Source organism: Ylistrum balloti, unplaced genomic scaffold (assembly GCF_031769215.1).
Source record: "Ylistrum balloti isolate Yb309-2 unplaced genomic scaffold, AGI_CSIRO_Ybal_v1 Utg369636, whole genome shotgun sequence".
In the NCBI taxonomy this organism is placed as follows: Eukaryota; Metazoa; Mollusca; class Bivalvia; order Pectinida; family Pectinidae; genus Ylistrum; species Ylistrum balloti.
Window position 1 is genome coordinate 369,941 of NW_026781899.1, and position 19,989 is coordinate 389,929.

General features: G+C 37.1%; 3 protein-coding genes across 3 annotated transcripts; 1 reads left to right on the forward strand and 2 right to left on the reverse strand.

The window, feature by feature from the left end:
- Window positions 1-102: 102 nt before the first annotated feature.
- Window positions 103-729, reverse strand: LOC132553307 (uncharacterized). The gene has a single exon (XM_060217541.1). It carries the CDS (start codon window positions 727-729, stop codon window positions 103-105), a length of 627 nt encoding a protein of 208 aa, XP_060073524.1.
- Window positions 730-4,076: 3,347 nt separating this feature from the next.
- On the forward strand, window positions 4,077-10,143 carry LOC132553509 (linear primary-alkylsulfatase-like). Its single transcript, XM_060217761.1, has 4 exons — window positions 4,077-4,253; window positions 7,073-7,279; window positions 7,734-7,983; window positions 8,538-10,143. Exons 1-4 carry the CDS (start codon window positions 4,077-4,079, stop codon window positions 9,644-9,646), a joined length of 1,743 nt encoding a protein of 580 aa, XP_060073744.1. The 3' UTR covers window positions 9,647-10,143.
- A 2,320-nt stretch (window positions 10,144-12,463) lies between these two features.
- LOC132552923 (crystal protein-like) lies at window positions 12,464-16,033 on the reverse strand. The gene is made up of 5 exons (XM_060217127.1): window positions 15,870-16,033; window positions 15,238-15,361; window positions 14,571-14,763; window positions 13,669-13,805; window positions 12,464-13,456 (listed from the first exon to the last, which is right to left on the reverse strand). The coding sequence occupies exons 1-5, from the start codon at window positions 16,031-16,033 to the stop codon at window positions 12,464-12,466; spliced, it is 1,611 nt and encodes a 536-aa protein (XP_060073110.1).
- Window positions 16,034-19,989: the final 3,956 nt, after the last annotated feature.

Below are 19,989 nucleotides of genomic sequence, written 5' to 3' on the forward strand. Positions count from 1 at the left end.
GACTGATCTGTGTGACCGTCACTGGTCTGACCTAGTAGCACGGACTGATCTGTGTGACCGTCACTGGTCTGACCCAGTAACACAGACTGATATGTGTGACCATCACTGGTCTGTGTGACCATCACTGGTCTGACCTAGTAACACGGACTGATCTGTGTGGCCGTCCCTGCTCTGGCCTAGTAACACAGACTGATCTGTGTGGCCGTCACTGGTCTGACCTAGTAACACGGACTGATCTGTGTGGCCGTCCCTGCTCTGGCCCAGTAACACAGTCTGATCTGTGTGGCCGTCACTGGTCAGATCCAGTAACACAGACTGATCTGTGTGACCGTCACTGGTCTGACCCAGTAACACAGACTGATCTGTGTGACCGTCACTGGTCTGACCCAGTAACACGGACTGATCTGTGTGGCCGTCACTGGTCTGATCCAGTAACACAGACTGATCTGTGTGACCGTCACTGGTCTGATCCAGTAACACAGACTGATCTGTGTGACCGTCACTGGTCTGATCCAGTAACACAGACTGATCTGTGTGACCGTCACTGGTCTGATCCAGTAACACAGACTGATCTGTGTGACCGTCACTGGTCTGATCCAGTAACACAGACTGATCTGTGTGACCGTCACTGGTCTGACCCAGTAACACAGACTGATCTGTGTGACCGTCACTGGTCTGACCCAGTAACACGGACTGATCTGTGTGGCCGTCCCTAGTCTGTGTGACCATCACTGGTCTGACCCAGTAACACAAACTGATCTGTGTGACCAACACTTGTCTGACCCAGTAACTTGGACTTAGCTAGTCCCGTTTTCAGAATCAAAGACGTTGAAAAAATTGAGGGAGTGCAGAGGAGGGCGACAAAACAGCTTCCAGGACTAAAAAACTTAACTGATGAAGATAGACTTAAGGATCTAGGATTGCCAACACTCGCATTTCGCAGCTTAAAAGGAGACATGATTGAGGCATACAAGATAATGAGTGTTACATACGAAAAGTATACAACAGCATTCTTACACCATGGAATGGTGTTACAAAAAGAAGTAGTTCAAGGACAAACTCGAACAAAATCTATCCGCAAAGAGCCAAAACTAGTCTTTGACATTTTTTTTTCTCCCATAGAGTATGGAAAGTTTGGAACAAACGAAAACGTATTCAAATCCGTCTGGATAGATTATGGAAACAGCAGGAAATGTACTACAACTGTGTGGCCGTCCCTAGTCTGTGTGACCATCACTGATCTGATCCAGTAACACGGACTGATCTGTGTGGCCGTCCCTAGTTTGTGTGACCATCACTGGTCTGACCCAGTAACACGGACTGATCTGTGTGACCGTCACTGGTCTGACCTAGTAACACGGACTGATCTGTGTGAACGTCACTGGTCTGTGTGACCATCACTGATCTGATCCAGTAACACGGACTGATCTGTGTGGCCGTCCCTAGTCTGTGTGACCATCACTGGTCTGACCCAGTAACACAGACTGATCTGTGTGACCGTCACTGGTCTGACCTAGTAACAGGGACTGATCTGTGTGGCCGTCCCTGGTCTGTGTGACCATCACTGGTCTGACCCAGTAACACGGACTGATCTGTGTGGCCGTCCCTGGTCTGTGTAACCGTCACTGGTCTGACCCAGTAACACCGTCTACTCCAGTAACATTGACTCTGTTACCCGCCTCCACCCCTTTTCTCCGTACTAGGACTATAATATGAAAGATGTACCGCGGTGCTCTCTGCCACTAATTTAATATCGCAATTTGATGACGTAGCTCTTATTTATGCCCATAAATCACTCTTGACTTGACAAGCACGCTAGATTACACATGCGTCTGCCCGTAAAACTGACTATTATCGTCATCGCGTTTGCTAGCATATACATAGAGATATACGTAAAATTAAAGACCGTTCTTATTCCCTGCACTATCCCGTAGAGATACGTTTATATGTAGCCCAGTTTTTGACCCGTGCGTACGTAGTGGAAACTGGAGATTGCGTATACAAATATTGACTGGTTCCGACGGCCTTGTCCGAAACCTTTTTCCAAACGACCTGATAAAGCCAGGAAGCCATTGATATGTGTTAGGTAGATTTGCACCGTGTCCAAGTCCGGACGATATGTAACCCAGCGCATATAGATAAATCATCACTAGAGGTAAGATATATATACACATATATCTACTTTCTATTGTGTGGACGTCGAGCAGTGTTTTCTTGTATCTTCAGGTTTTTGTAATAGTTTAATTATCAATACGGAATTATATCACCGTTTAAACACAGGTAGGTAGTACTTCAAAACCATTAATTGACTTCTATAATCTATTACGTAAAATTTAGTAACATTTTTTTTCTCTTTGCAAACACAGGTGTGTCTGCTTATATTTCCGCAAAAAAACCACCCTTTATATCACATTTCCTAAATATGAAATTAAGATCATGTGAAAAACACGATAACAAAACATTTTCTAGCATGACTAAACCAATTTTTAAACCATTTAAAATTTCCAAATAATAGTAAACAAAGTCAGTAAAGCGGATAGAAGCGCTGTAGTGCACGCTCCGGTAGAGACAATTAAAATGGGTTTATCAACTAGGTTATGCAAATTAGATGTCCCCTTTCTTGACACCAGAGGGAAGTACAACTGTAACCGACAATAGAACAAGGTATATTGATAAGGCTACCGACCTCGAAATGAGATTACACACTACTACGCTGGAATGTCAAATATTGGGAGCACTTAAAAATACGCTTACCAAGTGATGGAGGTGAGAGGTGGTGATCCCTTGTGAATGAGGTAAGGGGTGACGGTCCACGGTAATTAAGGTAAGGGGGAATTTGGTTAATGTTGAAAAACAATTCCAAGTGATGGAGGTAGGGGTGAAGGTCACTTGCGACAATTCCAGGTGATGTTTAAGGTTAGAGGTGACGGTCATTTGTGATGAAGGTGAGAGGTGACGGTCCCTAATGATTGAGGTAAGGGATGACGGTCCTTGGTTATTGAGGTAATTTCCATAAGATGAAGGTGAGAGGAGATGATGATTTTTTAGTTATGGAGGTGAGAGATGACGGTCCCTAGTTATAAGATGAAAAGTGACGGTTCCTGGTGATGGAGGTGAAAGGTGAAGGTTCTCTAGTTATGGAGTCCCTCGTGGAGGTGAGAGGTGGCAGTTTCTAATGATGGAAGTGGGAATTGAGGGTCCCTGTTTACGGAGGTGAGAGGTGGCGTTCTGTAGTGGTGGAGGTGAGAGTTAGTCCTTGGTGTTTAAGGTTAGAGGTGGCGGTCTCTCGTTCCAGAGGTGACACGCCTCGGTTATATTGAATGATGAAAGAATGATAAAGCAGATAGTTCACATCACTGTTGTTAACATACTGGTGTTTTTTTTTTCGATTATTCGATCGAACCAATCAACAATGACTCTTATAAATATATTAGCGGAACGCTATTTCGTTCATGTTGTTTGACGATGATTCATGAACGGCCAATTCGGTGTTCAAAAATATCGGAAATTTACGACCAATTTCCTACAAAAATCTCAATACTTCTTTTTGAACCGTGACCCATAGACGTTAGCCGTTATTAGAGCAGGACGACGGCTTTATGTATTGTGTACATTCGAGTCACGTGGATGGAACAAAGTTTAAAAGATTATTTACAAAATTGACCGCATTAATAGGTCGCAGTACACGGTCCATAGTATACCTTTACTAAACTGTGGGCACACAGACAGGATAGGATGAACAAGATTTATGCTTAAGAAGTTAGCGAACGTAAAAAAATTTTAATAATAATAATGATAATGATGATGATAATAACTTTTTGTATTAACACGTAATTGATAATTATATTACCACTATGGATTTTGATATGCCTCGTGAGAATTTAAGGCAGACGGGGAATTCATTATTTTATTCAAAATGTTGTGGTACTTTTTATTTCTTATTATCGCGGGGAAAATATCGTCATTAAATTCGCGATTTAAAATAATATTTATCGTTGTCAAATAAATAAATAAATAAATAAGAATTTCAAGTCAAGTGATTTTATGTTTGTTTATCAATTTTCAGGTGATCCAACATGGAAGAGAAACAGGTATTGTTTATGGTAGTGCTGGGTATTGTCGCCTTGTATCTAGGTAACCGTATCCTAGCCGGAACTGGTCACTCATATAGAGAGCGGATTCTCGCACTGGCCGAACCTGACCGTGATTTGATCGCTCATACCAAGGAGTTCGGTGAACCGGAAGTGATAAAGGTCAAGTAGTAATATACTGCGATAATTGTAATAATTGTTGAATATTTCAAGAAATGTATGGGTCGACTAAAAGATCGTTGATATAGTAACATGCAAGTTAAACATAATGTTTATACAACTGAAAGAAATTAAATAATCAGAACTCAGCCGTTAGTCATTAGACTGGTTAGTTTAATTAGTCATTAACACATTTTTATTAATTAATCAATTAATTAGTTAAATCATTAAATCAGTTGATTAATTCATTTATCTATTTAAAAAATTTCCGAAGACTGACTGACTACTTCTGTAATTTTCATTGTCTTCTTGTGATCTGTAAATCCTTGTAAAGAAAACATATTTTGCATTTAATTCTGCTCTCCCAAGTACTTAATATTTTATTTTTGTTTTAATTCTTGGTTAAGTTGGCAAAGTTTCGAACAATATGCTTCCCTTTTCAGTAGATATCGTAAATAAGTTGTGTTTCTCTCACGACAGCTAGTAATACAGAGGAAGCCAACCGTCTCCTATTCGTTTTTCATTTTTATGCTTGGATATCATCTGCCACTGGCATATGGAATACTTTTTTGATATCCTTGACTTCTGGCAAAAATAAACTTTCATTGTTCATAGCGGGAAACTATTTGTAAACGCTGTCGTAGATGAATGGAATACCTCTTTAATCGGCCAGTATGATACCCACAAAAGCGATAATGACAGTCTCAAGTTTCTGTGTTTGGTTAAGTTTATGTAAACATGTATGTAATACATACAAATGATGCCTACTCATTGTTGACCTCTGACAATTTAACCTTTACCCCAATACATGCATTACCAGTTTACTAGTGTATCAAATTTCAATCCATTATCTAACGTTTTAAACAGTTTAACAATTATTGACACGTAAATATATCTCATTTCGTTTGAAATCAGGAAAGGTAGCACAGTTTTTTGAAAGACAAATTTATGCATAACACTTTGTAAATTTGACGTTTACATTCGCTGTGAGATGTGTGCGGTACAACCAAAAGGGTTGGCGTCTGTTTCAACTGTCAGAGTTATATCGCCATTGTTTAAAAACCAATAACATATTTCGTGTGATGACATATATATCAGCTGAACTAGATCATTGCTTTCACAAAGAAACTTGGATAATTTTACCAACAAATGAAAAACGAACATAAAATAGCTAAAATTTCTGCAGTCTGATTAAATGGTCGAAATAAATTAAGAACATACGCATTCACACGGGAATCTATTACTGAGGGAAAATGCATGATTACGCGAAATTATCGCGCCCCGCGTTATTACGCGATGATGTCGTGTTATTACGGGAAGCTTATATCGTGAAACTATCCTCTTTATATAAGTGTCCATCTTCTTTTGTGAAGTACAAAAATGAAGACTATATAAAATTCACACAAAAGAATGGCATCGTTGGATAGAATTAAGTAGAATTAGATTGTTTCATATGATGAATAAACCTACATCATACAGCTATTTCGTCCTTCAGGGACTCGTCAGTATTGTTAAGGGCCTGAATTTGAAAACTTGGAAGTGACTCTAAAAAATTCAAAGAGATCGAAAAAAATATGCAAGTGTAGATGGAGCGATTCTTCACTAAAACCAAAATTAAATCAATTTAATTGTTATTATCATTTTTGTTTACATAGCTGATGAATTCAGTATAAGGCCAAGCCCATGTGTATGAATTAAACGTGGTATTTAGGTTACGGCAAACGACGCGGACTTCGTCCACCAGCAGTTTCTACCATCTGCAGTCTCAAAGATTGTACAAAAGACATTCAAGTAAATAACTTCACTAAATACAAATTAAGAATTAGCTACAGTGAAGCCAAATTAGAGAGTAAACTGCATCATTTAGCCTTTTCCGGACCACGATAGTTTAGCGAGATTTCATTTAGCACTCGTCATTTCTCAAGCTGCAATTTCTAATCAAAGTAACACTTAAACTATATTTGGAACGATTGCATTTAAGAAAAAGGTACAACCTTTTGGATATATACATGGAAACCGTTACATCGTTTTAACTTCATTCGCGTGATGATACGAACAAAATGAAAATCAATGAAATTAGCCTTACCGGCTCTTGTATTGGAGTGATATCGTCTGCTCATATCACGCCGTTAGATAAAGAAACTGTGTTTGCTCACAATCTGTCAATATGATAGCCAATGTCAATCAATGAGTCGAAATACACACACAGTTCAAAGTTACATCATTGATCAATGTTATGAGATGTTAAGGTATAAATTGTCGGACATACTGACCAGAAAGAATCCTCGATTTTTCTTCAACCTTGCATTAATATCGTAATGTTGCCCATTTAAAGTACTTTTTTGTATACTAGGAAGTATAATCATTCTCTTACTTTTTCAAAATGAAATGCTTTGTCCAGAATTCTCCCATACCACCCGCTCTTTGATGTTTATGGAACTGAAACCCGTCATTTATATTCACCCGATGAACAATGATTTTAATTTGTCTCCGAAGTCATTGCACATGTTACAGTTAACAATTCAGCTTCCACCCTGAAACAGTATCCCATACATTTACAATAATATCATACATTTTCGTTGGACTATAAATTTCGTGGTTTTCATTGATGAATCTTGCTCACGAAATCGACTAGTACTAAAATCCATGTCAATTTTTATCTGTTTATCATTTCGTGGACAAATAAATTGAATTTAGTACATACGATATGACCGAAAATAAGTTCCCCAGGAGAATTAATAATTTTGCAGTAGGTATTCAAGAGTTAATGTCTTATGTGACCCCAAAGTAATAATGGTAAAATATCTATCTTTCTAGTATAGGTCACCGAAGATGTGTATGTTGCCATTGGTTATGCATTAGCCAATTCCATTCTGCTGGAGGGTCCAAATGGCTTAGTCGTTGTGGATGTCACTGAAAGTACCCAGTCAGGGGCCAAGATTATGGCAGCCTTTCGGAACATCTCGGACAAACCAATTAAAGCCATAGTATATACACATAGCCACGCAGATCACACCATTGGAGCATCGGTAAGCTATGAAAGATCAAGTAATTATTTCCGCTGTAGTTGGCACGGTTGACATTTTGAGAACGTGTCATTATTCGATTTAGCCGATGTTTACTCTTCCGCAACGTTGTTGTGTATATTTTGGGGTGTTCTATTGTTATGTTTTGATTCATACAACACCCCAATAAAATATTACTGCATGAATCACATGTATATGCATAATTGTTACTAGAACAAAAAATCATTCCGCAGTGATGTCTTCAACGTCACATACTTCCTTAAGTGAAAACTATAATGCATTTGGCAGGTTTTTATACAGATTTAGTGTTTGGAACTCTTCCTCTTTGTCACCTGAGCATGTTTTATCCGCCTCTACGGATTCGTACATTTGATATGGTGAGGAATTGCGTTTTATTTAAAGTTAGAGATCATTTTCGAAACAAAAAGACACCTACAGTAATACTTATCATTTCTAGTCATTTATTGAGGATGTGAACAATCCTCCAGATATCTGGGCCCACAAGAAGGTTATACCCCAGATGAAGAGGGCCTTTTCGACTGTGAATGCCGCCACTTATACCAGATCCATGAGGCAATTCGGAGCTTTACTTCCGGAATCTGTGAATGCCGGGATTGGGTTGAAACTTAAGTATGATACCAACAGTTTTGGACTTGTCTATCCAAACAAATTTGTCTCCAAAGCTGTCACGGACGTCACAATGGCAGGTTCGTGAAACACATATAAAATATGTTCATTATGACCGCGGTAGAAAAGCCAGCAAACAAGAGTACAGAATTAGCTAAAGGAAATGTGAAAGAAAATCAACTAGAATGCTAATTAACAACCGTATTTTCGCATTTTAAAATGTATTGAAACCTAAAGCAGTTGGAAGGTTATTATCAAATTGAACAAACCTATTGAAATAAATTCTGCTGTTGTAATTTTGAAATTGGTACTTTATTTGCTTATGCCTTATACAGATGAATTACATTACCTAGACCGCCCGCTCCTGCTTGTGTCGTATAAAACATTAATGATGTCACGAAACGGTCAAACATTCCATAAAAAAAAATTGTGTAACCCACTTTTGAAACTATGAAATTTTGAATGCTATTTACAAAAAAAAAAAAAAAAAAAGAGAGAGAGAGAGAGAGAGAGAGAAAGGCAGAATGAAATTTATTAAAATTTATTAAAATTTATAAATATAATCCTACCCACTATGTATTGTGTGTTTTTGGTGTCTCTGTTTGTAATGCTAGTCTATATCCATCATTTCCAGGTATCCCAGTACAGATCATCCATATCCCCGGAGAGACAGATGATCAAATCGGAGTCTGGATCGCTGACAGGAAAATCTTTTTATGTGCCGACGATGTGTACCGAGCATTTCCGAACTTATACGCCATTCGGGGAACCATGTCCCGTGATCTCATGCAATGGGTGAACTCCTTGGATATTATGATAGAGTTAGGTCCGGAGTACTTGATTCCGAGCCACACTCGACCCCTCCAGGGCAAGCGCTACATCCGGGAGACACTAATCGCTTATCGGGACGCAATTCAGTATGTGCATGACCAGACTGTGCGCTACATTAATCAGGGATTCACAAAAGAGGAAATTGTGGAACTTGTCAAATTGCCCCCGCGGCTGGCCGCTCATCCTTTCCTTCAGGAGTTCTACGGCACCGTAGCCTGGTCGGTAAAGGGTGTGTTCACATCGTACATCGGCTGGTTTAGTGGGGATGCAGTTGACCTTACACCATTCACACGAAAAACCAAAGCCGAGAAAATGGTTCGTTTAGTGGGCGCAAACAAATTATTGGACTCTGCAAAAGCCGCATATAAGGAAAAAGACTACCAGTGGGCGCTTGAATTATCTTCGCACGTGCTTCATGTAAATAAAGACAATACAGAAGCACGCGACATAAAAATAGATTCTCTGTCGTCACTTGGTGCGCAACAGACGAGTGCAAATGGTAGAAATTATTATCTGACATCTGCGTTTGAGGAAGCGTCAGAAATTGATTTAAAAAAACAGAGAGATATTCTCAGAGTAAACGCCATGAAAACTTTTCCAGTTACTCAAATGTTAAATGCACTTCCTGTCCGATTCAAACCGGAAGAGTGTTCTTCCATGTCTGAAAAGCTATATTTTGAATTCACAGACACGAAACAACATGTTCTAGTTACCATACGTAATTCAATTGCCATAATTACCAATAGTCCTTCTAGCATTTATGACGTCAAAGTGTCATTGACAGAGGCTGTGTTCAAAGAAATCGTATCTAGTCGAGCTAGGGCTTTAACGGCCTATAGTGTTGGAGAACTTGTCGTTGAAGGCGGGCTCATGAAATTCAGGAATATTATGGGATGTTTTGAAAGAGACTGATGCAAAATCCAGAACAAACACATACTCAGCTGCATGAAATGTATCCTATAATGTTAATCTTTGCTTAACGCTATCTGTGAAATTTATTTCCTAAACTATTCTAACGTTCATTATAAAATTAATTTTCGCGACACTGTAATTAGAGAATTTCAAATATGTGACGAAAATGCTACTGCTTGTAATTCATGGTCTATGTTTGGAGTTTAAACCTCAGGATCGGACAAAAGGAACTTTATTGCCAAAACCACTGACGATGAAACGAACGAGAAATAATTTTATTAATTGGTTTCGGTACTTCACGTTTCGCGGGATATCCACAAGTTTGAAGTAAAAGAAGGATATAATTTCCAACAGAGTTATCGAACGAACAACAATCTATTTTTAGGAATATTTCATTCTATAGGGAGTGGGTGCTGACCTCGAAAATGGTGAAAAATAGAAACCATGGAAAATAGTTTTACTTATCATTGTATGAATGTATGCGAGTATAATTTATTTAATATTGTATGTTTGTGTTTGCATGGATGTGTGGTATCTGTAATAATGAAAGCAATAAACTGTGATAATGAAATTAAAAATACCATGAAATGTTCTCAAATTATTACTTAATAAATAGCGCAGTCGTCCGGCGCCCGGCAGTAGCTCTTCAAGCACAAGAAATAGTTCATTAAGAGTTATCGCCCTTCCCATATATGTTACCAACGAGAATCGTGTGCTACTGAAACCGGAAACTGTAGAAATTCTCGCACAACCATCAATTTTATATAGAGATAAAGCGACTGGGTGACCGAGAATATTTCAAATTCGATCTAAATGTAGTTTTTAGAATATATGTTACATGGAATTGAATGTTTTAATTATCAAATATTCCAGTAAGTGCAATTTTTATATACCTTTACAACAGACTTGCATGGACACCCAAACACATCAAAACTAATAATACCGATAGACCTTAATAATGGACGTAAACACGTTAAAAAAGGAAATCAATTACAAATTGAAAAGTTAGGAAATAGTTACTTAAGTAAATAAATAAATAAATAAGTAAATAAACAACAAAATGATACATGTTCCCTACTCTAATTATAAAGCTTCATTTTCAGACTTTGCTTTTTCAAATCATCTCAAATACAAATTGAAAATTCCAATGAAAATAAATTTTGGAAACAAACTTTATATTGAATTTAAATAAAAATTTAGATATATAGATAGAAATATATAAACATATAAATAGAAGTAAATATTTCTATCTCCATATTCGCTTGATAAATATAGAATATTTCGAATCGTGATCGGCTTTAGGGAAAAGTCTCGTTTACAGTAACATCGTTAAATATTAATTTGCACACGTGGTTTATTGAAAATATTTGAACCTACAACAACGTTATAACATCAAATAATTATTGTCCTGTTTAAATCTTTATACCGTGGATATTTGGTGAAAATAGATAATCAAATAAAACATTAGGCTGCGAATAAGAACAGAGACCGATTCACAATTTCACAATGGTTTCATAACGATAATATCTACATCAGGTTCACCCGATACAGGTCCTAGTTTAAAGTGCTACACTGATTCCCAGGTATGGAATATTCGGAATATTGAATTTCCTTTCAACAAAACTGAAGTAAACAGAACGATGCCGTTTTTGGTGTGATTCTATTGAATGCGGTATTAGACAATATCTTAATCTATGATTTTAGAAAAAAATTGTTGCGGATGATAATAAAAGCGAGATTCTATGATTGTTAATCTTTCGAAGACAATGTCAGTGGTTTTCACTTGTAAGCGGTCGTTAAGAAGGCAGAGACCTCCTGGCGAAGTTACAAGGTGTTTCCATTAATATACTGTAGTATATAGTAGTAGTAGTATACTGAATTCCAAAATTGAAAAAAAAAACTGGTCATTAAACGAAATAATTCGCCCAGAAATGAATGTTATGTTACCCTCGTCAACTTATTATTCGTGAATTAACAAAAAAAATATATATACACTTATGTATATGCTCATTAGCAATGATCTTTATATCTAGTCTGAAGCCAGAAAACAGTGTCTACAGTAACTTTTAAATGTACTCTACTTCTGGCTTAATACATTTAATAAAGTAGGCTGTACATTAAGGCTAGTTTGTCAGTAGAACCGGGTGGCCGGGTGGCGCAGTGGTAACGAACTTGCCTTTCGACCGGGGTTCGATTCCTGGAACGGACGTGGAAAGGTAAGGGGTCACCTGCTCGACCACGTGGGTTTTCCCCGGGTACTCCGGTTTCCTCCCAAAATAAGACCCCTCGCGCGATTACATCTGGGCCAACAAGAGTGATTAGTATAAGTTGACATAACTTGTTCCGCAATCGTTGTAAAATAAATAGTTTACATACATACGCATCATTTTGGAATATTCAGATTCTTTCATCGTCTTTAGCCCATGACAAGTTAATGATAAATTATAAATGAAATTACAAGAATGTACAATTTGGTAAAATTAAAGTCGTAGACTTCCGGGAAGGGATTTTGCTGTGCTACGATATGTACAATGAACAGTATCCTACGGAACCCCAAATTCTCCTGCAAATGTTCAGCAAAAAACTACGCAACCTGTTTTTTCTGTCTTTATTTCTTAAACCATTGATTCCTTATCAATCATTTAAGCAGCCTATAGGTGAAATATGATGACTGTTTATGCCACGACCTTTTGTACAATGAAACATTTCTTTACCTCTTTTCCATGATGTTCATCATCAATGTCTCTCCCAGACTGCATTGCGGTGTCCTATAAGTAATTTTGCCTATAAGTAACAACTCTGGTAGAGGTTGATGCCTTAGGCCTTGTATCCCACTGTGTCCCAGAAATCACACAGTTCTTGCTTTACGTTAACAACAATGTAATTACGGGGTGTAGAAAATTGTAAGGCGGAAAAATTGGTGACATTGTTGTACTCCGGCCATTGAAGGATGGGAGAAGTTCCACCTTTGTTCGGATTTCCAGTTTTCACAAAATTAGACCAGTATTTAGCTAAAGAATCCGCCATTACTTTTTCATCCGCATCCAATGTCATATTTTTGAAAACAGGCTGAAACATATACGGGATCTCTGACCCATGGCAAACATGACCTTTGCAGCACGTGAAATTAGGGCCCCAACCATCGAAGGAAAACGCGTGGTCGAAAACGTAATTGAAAACAACATTTTTGTTTTGGTTCAGAGCAACCCTTGAGAAATTTCGTTTCGAGCAACTGAAAATAAAATCTGTACTAGCGTGTTGCAGGTCCTCTCTTTCGTCTTTTATGTGGACAGGAGGATACATCTCCAAAACTTTAGTGATATGGTTAGGTCCGAAAGTTCCGAGAAGTGCTGCAGAGTACATGGGGACAGTCAAGTTTTTCGTCCACGCTTCATAGACGTATATTCGGGTCTCCTCTGATGTTGTACCTATTAGTATGGGTATATCTGCAATGATGCCGCGATTCATCGCCTCTAGCGGCTGATAAGGAACGACAACTCCGTCTACGAATGGTCCAAGAGGCTCAAAGAAGTCTAGAAGTTTTATAGATGTTGGGTCTTTGCGAATATTGTGTTGCACTGTTGCAATGTCATCTGCAGACTTGTTGGCCATGCAGTTCACGTCACCTCGGGGACAGCCAAGTCCATCAGCCAAGAGGTCGCCAAGGTACAAGGCTTCGACTCGTGTTTTATATGGGATTGAAAATGGAGAGCTCTCTAGAATGACGCTTCGGAAATACTGGGAACTGTCCTGAGTCATCATGTGTATAACCGCTGATTGTGCGCCTGCGCTCTGCCCACTTAGTGTTACCTGGTTCAAACAGAAAACGGGTTTCAGTAGCGCGTTTTCTGGACACTATCAAATCAGATCAGAGGAACTCTGTGGCCATAGTTCCAAAAGATAGAAACGCAGTGAGTCGATCTGACCGATGTTCAAATAGCTTAAGATTTAAATTTTTTACTAACTTGACAGAATTAACAAAACATTTTTAATCATAGATCTTATTTGATATTAAATCGTACCTGATTTGGATCGCCGCCGAAGTCTCGGATGTTATCCTTGACCCACTTTAGCGCCAATCGCTGGTCCAGTATCCCATAGTTGCCCCGGGCACCCGGTGCCATGTTTGATGTGGCGGTTACTAGGAACCCTAGACTACCTGTATCAGATAAAGTGCTCTTTGTCATCATCATCTGCGAGATACGTGATTTTTGAATGAAAAGCGCAGAGACAAGAGAGATGATACTTAATACTGTATATCTCCATCTGTGACAACTGATATTCATCGCTTGCGTCAGGGTTCAAATTCTTAACATGCCACTGTATCCTAAATACTGGCTATCAAGTGCAAGTTATTACACAATTATAAACATATTAAGAGGTCACTGTCATCCATTAAATCGATCTTTTTCTCTGCCCACTTTCAATTACGAGGTTATAATAGCTATCAAAAACTAGTGGGCCAATTGGAAGTTTCGTTAAGGTAAATGACTGCTATTGCCTTGCATGCGATAAAATAGGGCCTGAACAGTCCTATATATCTACCATGTAATATAAAACACTAGCTTAACTAGCCTGTAGCCTACTTTTATAATACCGATTATCTGCCCTTACTGAGCCTGTAGCCTACTTTTATAATACCGAATATCTGCCCTTACCTAGCATGTAACCTACTGGTATAATACAGATTGTCTGCCCTTACCTAGCGCGTAGCCTACTTTTATAATACCGATTATTTGCCCTTACCTAGCGTGTAGCCTACTGGTATAATACAGATTGTCTGCCCTTACCTAGCACGTGCAATAGTCTTTCGACGGTCATCTTTATTAACCGAGTCTATGGCCTTCTAGTGAAATACCGATTATCTGCAATTAATATATTTACGATTAAATGCAATTAATATATTTATGATTATCTGCCATACCTAGCCTGTAGTCTAGTGTAACCACGATTATCTCCCCTTTCGCAGCCAGTACGGAGCCGTCAAACAGCACAGCGTTGGAGCTCATATGGACAAAATTGCCTCCGTGGAGGTACACGAGGACAGGATATTTTGATGAGGAACTGTTTGCGGTAACTGGAGCAAACACGTTTAAGTACAAACAATCCTCAGATACCTTGGTATATAAACAAAAATATCTATATATAAGTCAACTATTGATTTGGAAAAATAGGAGTAACAATTATTCATTATTTACTGCACAAGATAAGAGGGACGATGCGAAAGGATTTTCATTGGGTTCATATTTTAAGATAGATAAATTATACTTCACGTGGTTATCTGTTTGAAGTGTGATCAACCTGTAATGGTCACTTTAGATTGCTACATTGTAGATTAATATTATCCGAGGGGTTAACATGAAAGTGTTCACGTTTGGCTGTAAATCGAACCACGGTCGTCTTGATAAAAGCCTTATGCGTTACCGACCATCAATTCTAATTCTCATTCATACTATGTGCTTTCATCTGACAAGGTTCCTCAAAGGTATTTTCTTCATTTGAAATTCCTCAGTTTTTCCTGTCTTGAATCAATGTGGCATAATATCTACCTCATGTGGATATGTTTAAAACAAATTGGAAACACAATTTACTTCAGTTGGACAAACGAAAGCTGGGTTCATATCAAAACATCCTTTCTGTGGACATCCGGGCTTTGTCTTGGTTGCGTCATACACACTTGGTGACCATGGTGACCGCGCTACTGGATCCGCCCATCTATATTTTAGACCAATGGATGACGTTTTAACTTACTGTATCAAACTTCTAGATTTTTTTAACTGTAGGAATTACTTTACATAATTACATATGTTTAGAACGTGTAATACAAATAATAAAAAGACACATGAATCTGTATCACGGAATTCAGTCATATTGCAAATGAGGTTCTTTGCCAAACGTAAGATCCTTTTGCCGCAGAAGGACGCAATGGCACAGCAAAGGCAATGGTAATATCTCCAGAAAGAACGTTAGGAGTCATGAGTCACATTAAAAATAGCTATATATAAAAATTAGAAAAAAATGCGGCTTTTGTAAATTAAACATTAACAACAACAAAAATTTAAGTCGCGGTTTATTGATATTTAAATGCATATATCAATTGTATTGTGACTCAATGACATAAAAAAACCGAGGGATTTTCTTTTACGATTATTCTTGATAAGAAGATATGTACACACTGTTTTTCGATATTCCAAATAACAGGATTAACATGCTCCAGACTTACCTTAATTTGCCTGTAGGTGACTCTGCGTAAGGAATGCCGAGGAACTTGAGATTAGTATCCGTTTTCACGCCTTTTAGTTTACCGAGCCGAGTTTGAATAACGACATTGGTATCGGAACTAGATACGCCGATAACGAACATCAAAACGGCTAGGTGGATTTTCATTTTTTCTCGATGAAAATGTAAATAAACACAACCTACTACATCAACTTACCCGATTGTTCAGTACATGATTGAACTCCGTACCCAAACACGGGTCTCTTATCTGGCGCACGTGACTGTCCATGTAAATATTGGTTATCACCTTGATACGGACGAATTCTTGGACTCGTAAATAATATTTGAAACTTCTTGAGCATTAGATACGAGTTACACGTCGTTCATTTGACCAAAGTTGTGTTCTTATCATGAGTATCAAGAAATGATGATGACATCTTAAAGTGACATTTCATTTCGGAGAGTACTAAATTTATACATTAAAAGGCAAAACTAATCGATAATAAAGTGTATTATCATCTTCTGTTTAACATGTTGATTTAAAGATTCTGTCGGCAAAAGAAATTCCCGAAACTGGGTTCTTGGCCAATACATATTGTTTATATGATTTCAGATTTAAAATCTATAATATATCATATAAGCTTTATTTATTTTACAACATTTGCTCTCAAACTCTCTTTTGTGCCCTGATGTAAGCGTTCGAGGAGTTCTACTGTGGGAGGAAACGGAGAACCGGGAAAAACCTATGTGGTCGAGTTGGTAACCCAATACCTTTTCACATCGGTTCCGGGAATCGAACTCCGGATGGTTAGGTGAAAGGCGAGTACGCCACCTGATTGTACATTATGCAGTTAACTTCATTTTATTTCCTAGGCTTTAAATTCTGAATTTGTATGGAAAGGTGTTATTCATTTGTGTGTCTTTGTAAAATCTTATTGTATCTAATTTTGAACCTGTATTAAAAGGGGTTTTCATTTATCTTTTGTAAACTATTTCGGCACATTTTCCTCGGGACGTTTTACGTTTTGACATGTTTTTTAAATGAAGTTTTGAATAGATATTTAAGTTTTAAGTCAAATCATAGTTACTTAAACAATAATGACAGTTCAGTTGCGGCAAAAACATTCATTCACTTCATAGTTATTTTATGGTGACCTAAAAGATAAGTCTGTAGTTTCTTAAACTTCATAAACCTACATTGGTTTATTATTGAAGATAATTAACAGTTTATTTTTTTCGAGATTTACGGTATAAAAGAAACATTCGCAGGGACAGTAACCTATCACTCGCAAAAATTCCTCAAATGCTAAAAACAAGCAAGTCAGTGTTAAGATGGCAATGCTTTGAACAGTAGACCCTGGTACTTTAGCTAGTGACTCAGGTTGTGCCTTGATGACCCGTACTGTGTTCAATACTAGTGTACTGCACGGAACCGCCAGACATGATTCAGGTATTGGAAACAATGTCAATAAGCCTACCCTATATAGAACACATATGGTATTATGACGCTTCACGCGACGTCGCGTATGTAGGTCAAAATAAATTGATAATGACAGGACGTGGGTTGTGGAAATCCACGGATTGTGTCATTTACTGTCGAAGGAATGGTGTTGGTCTGATCTTATTTATCTGATGTAAATAGGCAAATCGTAATAATTGGAACTAATTACTATCACTTAAGTACTGTTTTACATTACTGGTATATGCATTGGTAATATTTTTTTGAAAGAAAGAAAGGAAAAAGAAAAAATGAACAAAAAATCCTGATATTGTAAAGATTGCCATTTCCGATTTGTTTCTTTTCATAACTAGTTTAATTCCGTCAAGTAGTGACACATTACCCCCACCCACTTTAAATTATCTTTTTTCCTCGCCTCGTAGGCAACAAAATTTAGGCTCTTAGCATCAGTGAGGAGTCCTACATAGTCAAAACTGTGTGGTGCAGTTCAGTTTATAGTTTGGCTTTACTGTATCTAATTCCAAATTTGTATCAAAAGACGCTGTTCACTTGTGTTTTTGTATAATGTTCGGTGAATTTTTTGGTAGCTTAAGATCCCATTCATCAGTGTGTTGGATCCACTTGGCACGAAGGAGTTGTATTATGTAGTTTTTTTCATACGGATTTTTCAATGAGCAGTGTTGTTTTTGTTACAGGCATTTGTGGATTTTCGTTCTCTTAATATATGTCAGTTCTGAATTCTTCCGAGATCTGAATGCTAGCATGGATGGGTGAGAACATATACATTTACTGGAAGCTGTTTGCATTGATCTAAATCCCCTAATACGTCTTTTACGAGTTGGATGATCTAAAATCACTTTCTGGTTTCTGCATTTTAATGTCCTAGCACAATAACACGGTACAAAACTATGCGGAAGTGTTCTTCTTAACATAATTGTCTTTAACTCCCCAACGTAACGAAAAAAGATCACATGTGCTATTTTTAGTGACTACGTTGTTTGTACATGAATGGGTAATAGCTAAAGCATTGCCAATTATATATTTCATCATACAATCCGTACTGACGAGTCTATATATATGATTACCGTGTATTAGGTGTCAGTATCTCTGTATATACCTTATGTAGTGTTCTATAAATGTATATACCTTATTTAGTGTTTTATAAGTATATATACCCTATGTAGTGTTTTATAAGTATATATACCCTATGTAGTGTTTTATAAGTATAGATACCCTATGTAGTGTTTTATAAGTATATATACCCTATGTAGTGTTTTATAAGTATATATATCCTATGTAGTGTTTTATAAGTATATATACCCTATGTAGTGTTTTATAAGTATATATACCCTATGTAGTGTTTTATAAGTATATATACCCTATGTAGTGTTTTATAAGTATATATAACCTATGTAGTGATTATAAGTATCTTTAATGGGTTCAGGTTTTTATGTTTTTTATATTATTTCTTGTGTATGAAATATAGTGAAGCGTTGTTTATATGTTAAATTTGAAAACAGGTTTCATGGTTGTCTATCTTGTGAGGTCTCTTTCATTTTGCTTGTTTTCTACATCATTCAATGATAACCATTTTATTTCTCGTTTTTGATTTTGTATACATTTGTACATTTTTACTACTGCTCTTTCAATTGGTAAGCTTGTCTTCAATAAACATGGATATCATTTTTTTTCATTTGCATTTTAATTAAATAAATAAATAAACAAATAAATAAATAAATAAATCTGGGAATACAACCTTCACCCATAAACAAACAAAAGTCAATCAATAATGATATATTTGAAATTCAGATACAATTGTTTCTCCTCGTCTTTATCATGTATAATGCAGTTTTAAATTGATGATCTACCTATGGTATAAACTTTACCATCTTTTACTACATTTGTTTTAAAAGTTGTTATTTACTAGTGTAAGCTGAAAACAATCATTTGAAACAATGTACAATATTACAATACGTACTTGAATATACCGGAGAAAATTTGTCCTTCAACAACACTTAAGTAGCTGAATAAGTGAATGACGTCATACTGTTATTAAAGCATTGAATGCAATCGGCAATCGTCATTACATGAAATGGGACTTTGTTATTTACATATTCAGCATGCTAATCAAATAATGGTTATCGAAGTGGGCCGTTGATTGTACAGTGTAAATATACTCTTCCTTCAATCAACATTACAAGCCTAGTTTTTGCTTAAGAGAGGAGTATCAAATTCTATGCGGAAATTAAAACCCCAAATAGACCAAAGAAACTACACTTTATTAATTGTATTAAGCCACTTGAATCTATTAGGGGAAGTTACCATACTATTTATATTGTGTGACTCTATCGTTTGTATATATTTTCCACATGAATGGACAACAGTCTAAACATTGCCAACTATATATTTCATCATGCACTTTATACCGACGCGTCTTTATACAACTGTACTGTGTATATATAGATCAAGTGGTTTTATAAGTATCGGTTACATATGTAAGGAAAGGTACACACAATAACAACAAAGAGATTAGAGTTTTTGAGGTTACATAAGTTCATTTTAATCCCATGTTTATGTAATGAAAAGGAACATAATCTATCTCAGAACAGATGTAAACTATGTCAGAACAGATGTAAACTATGTCAGAACAGATGTAAACTATGTC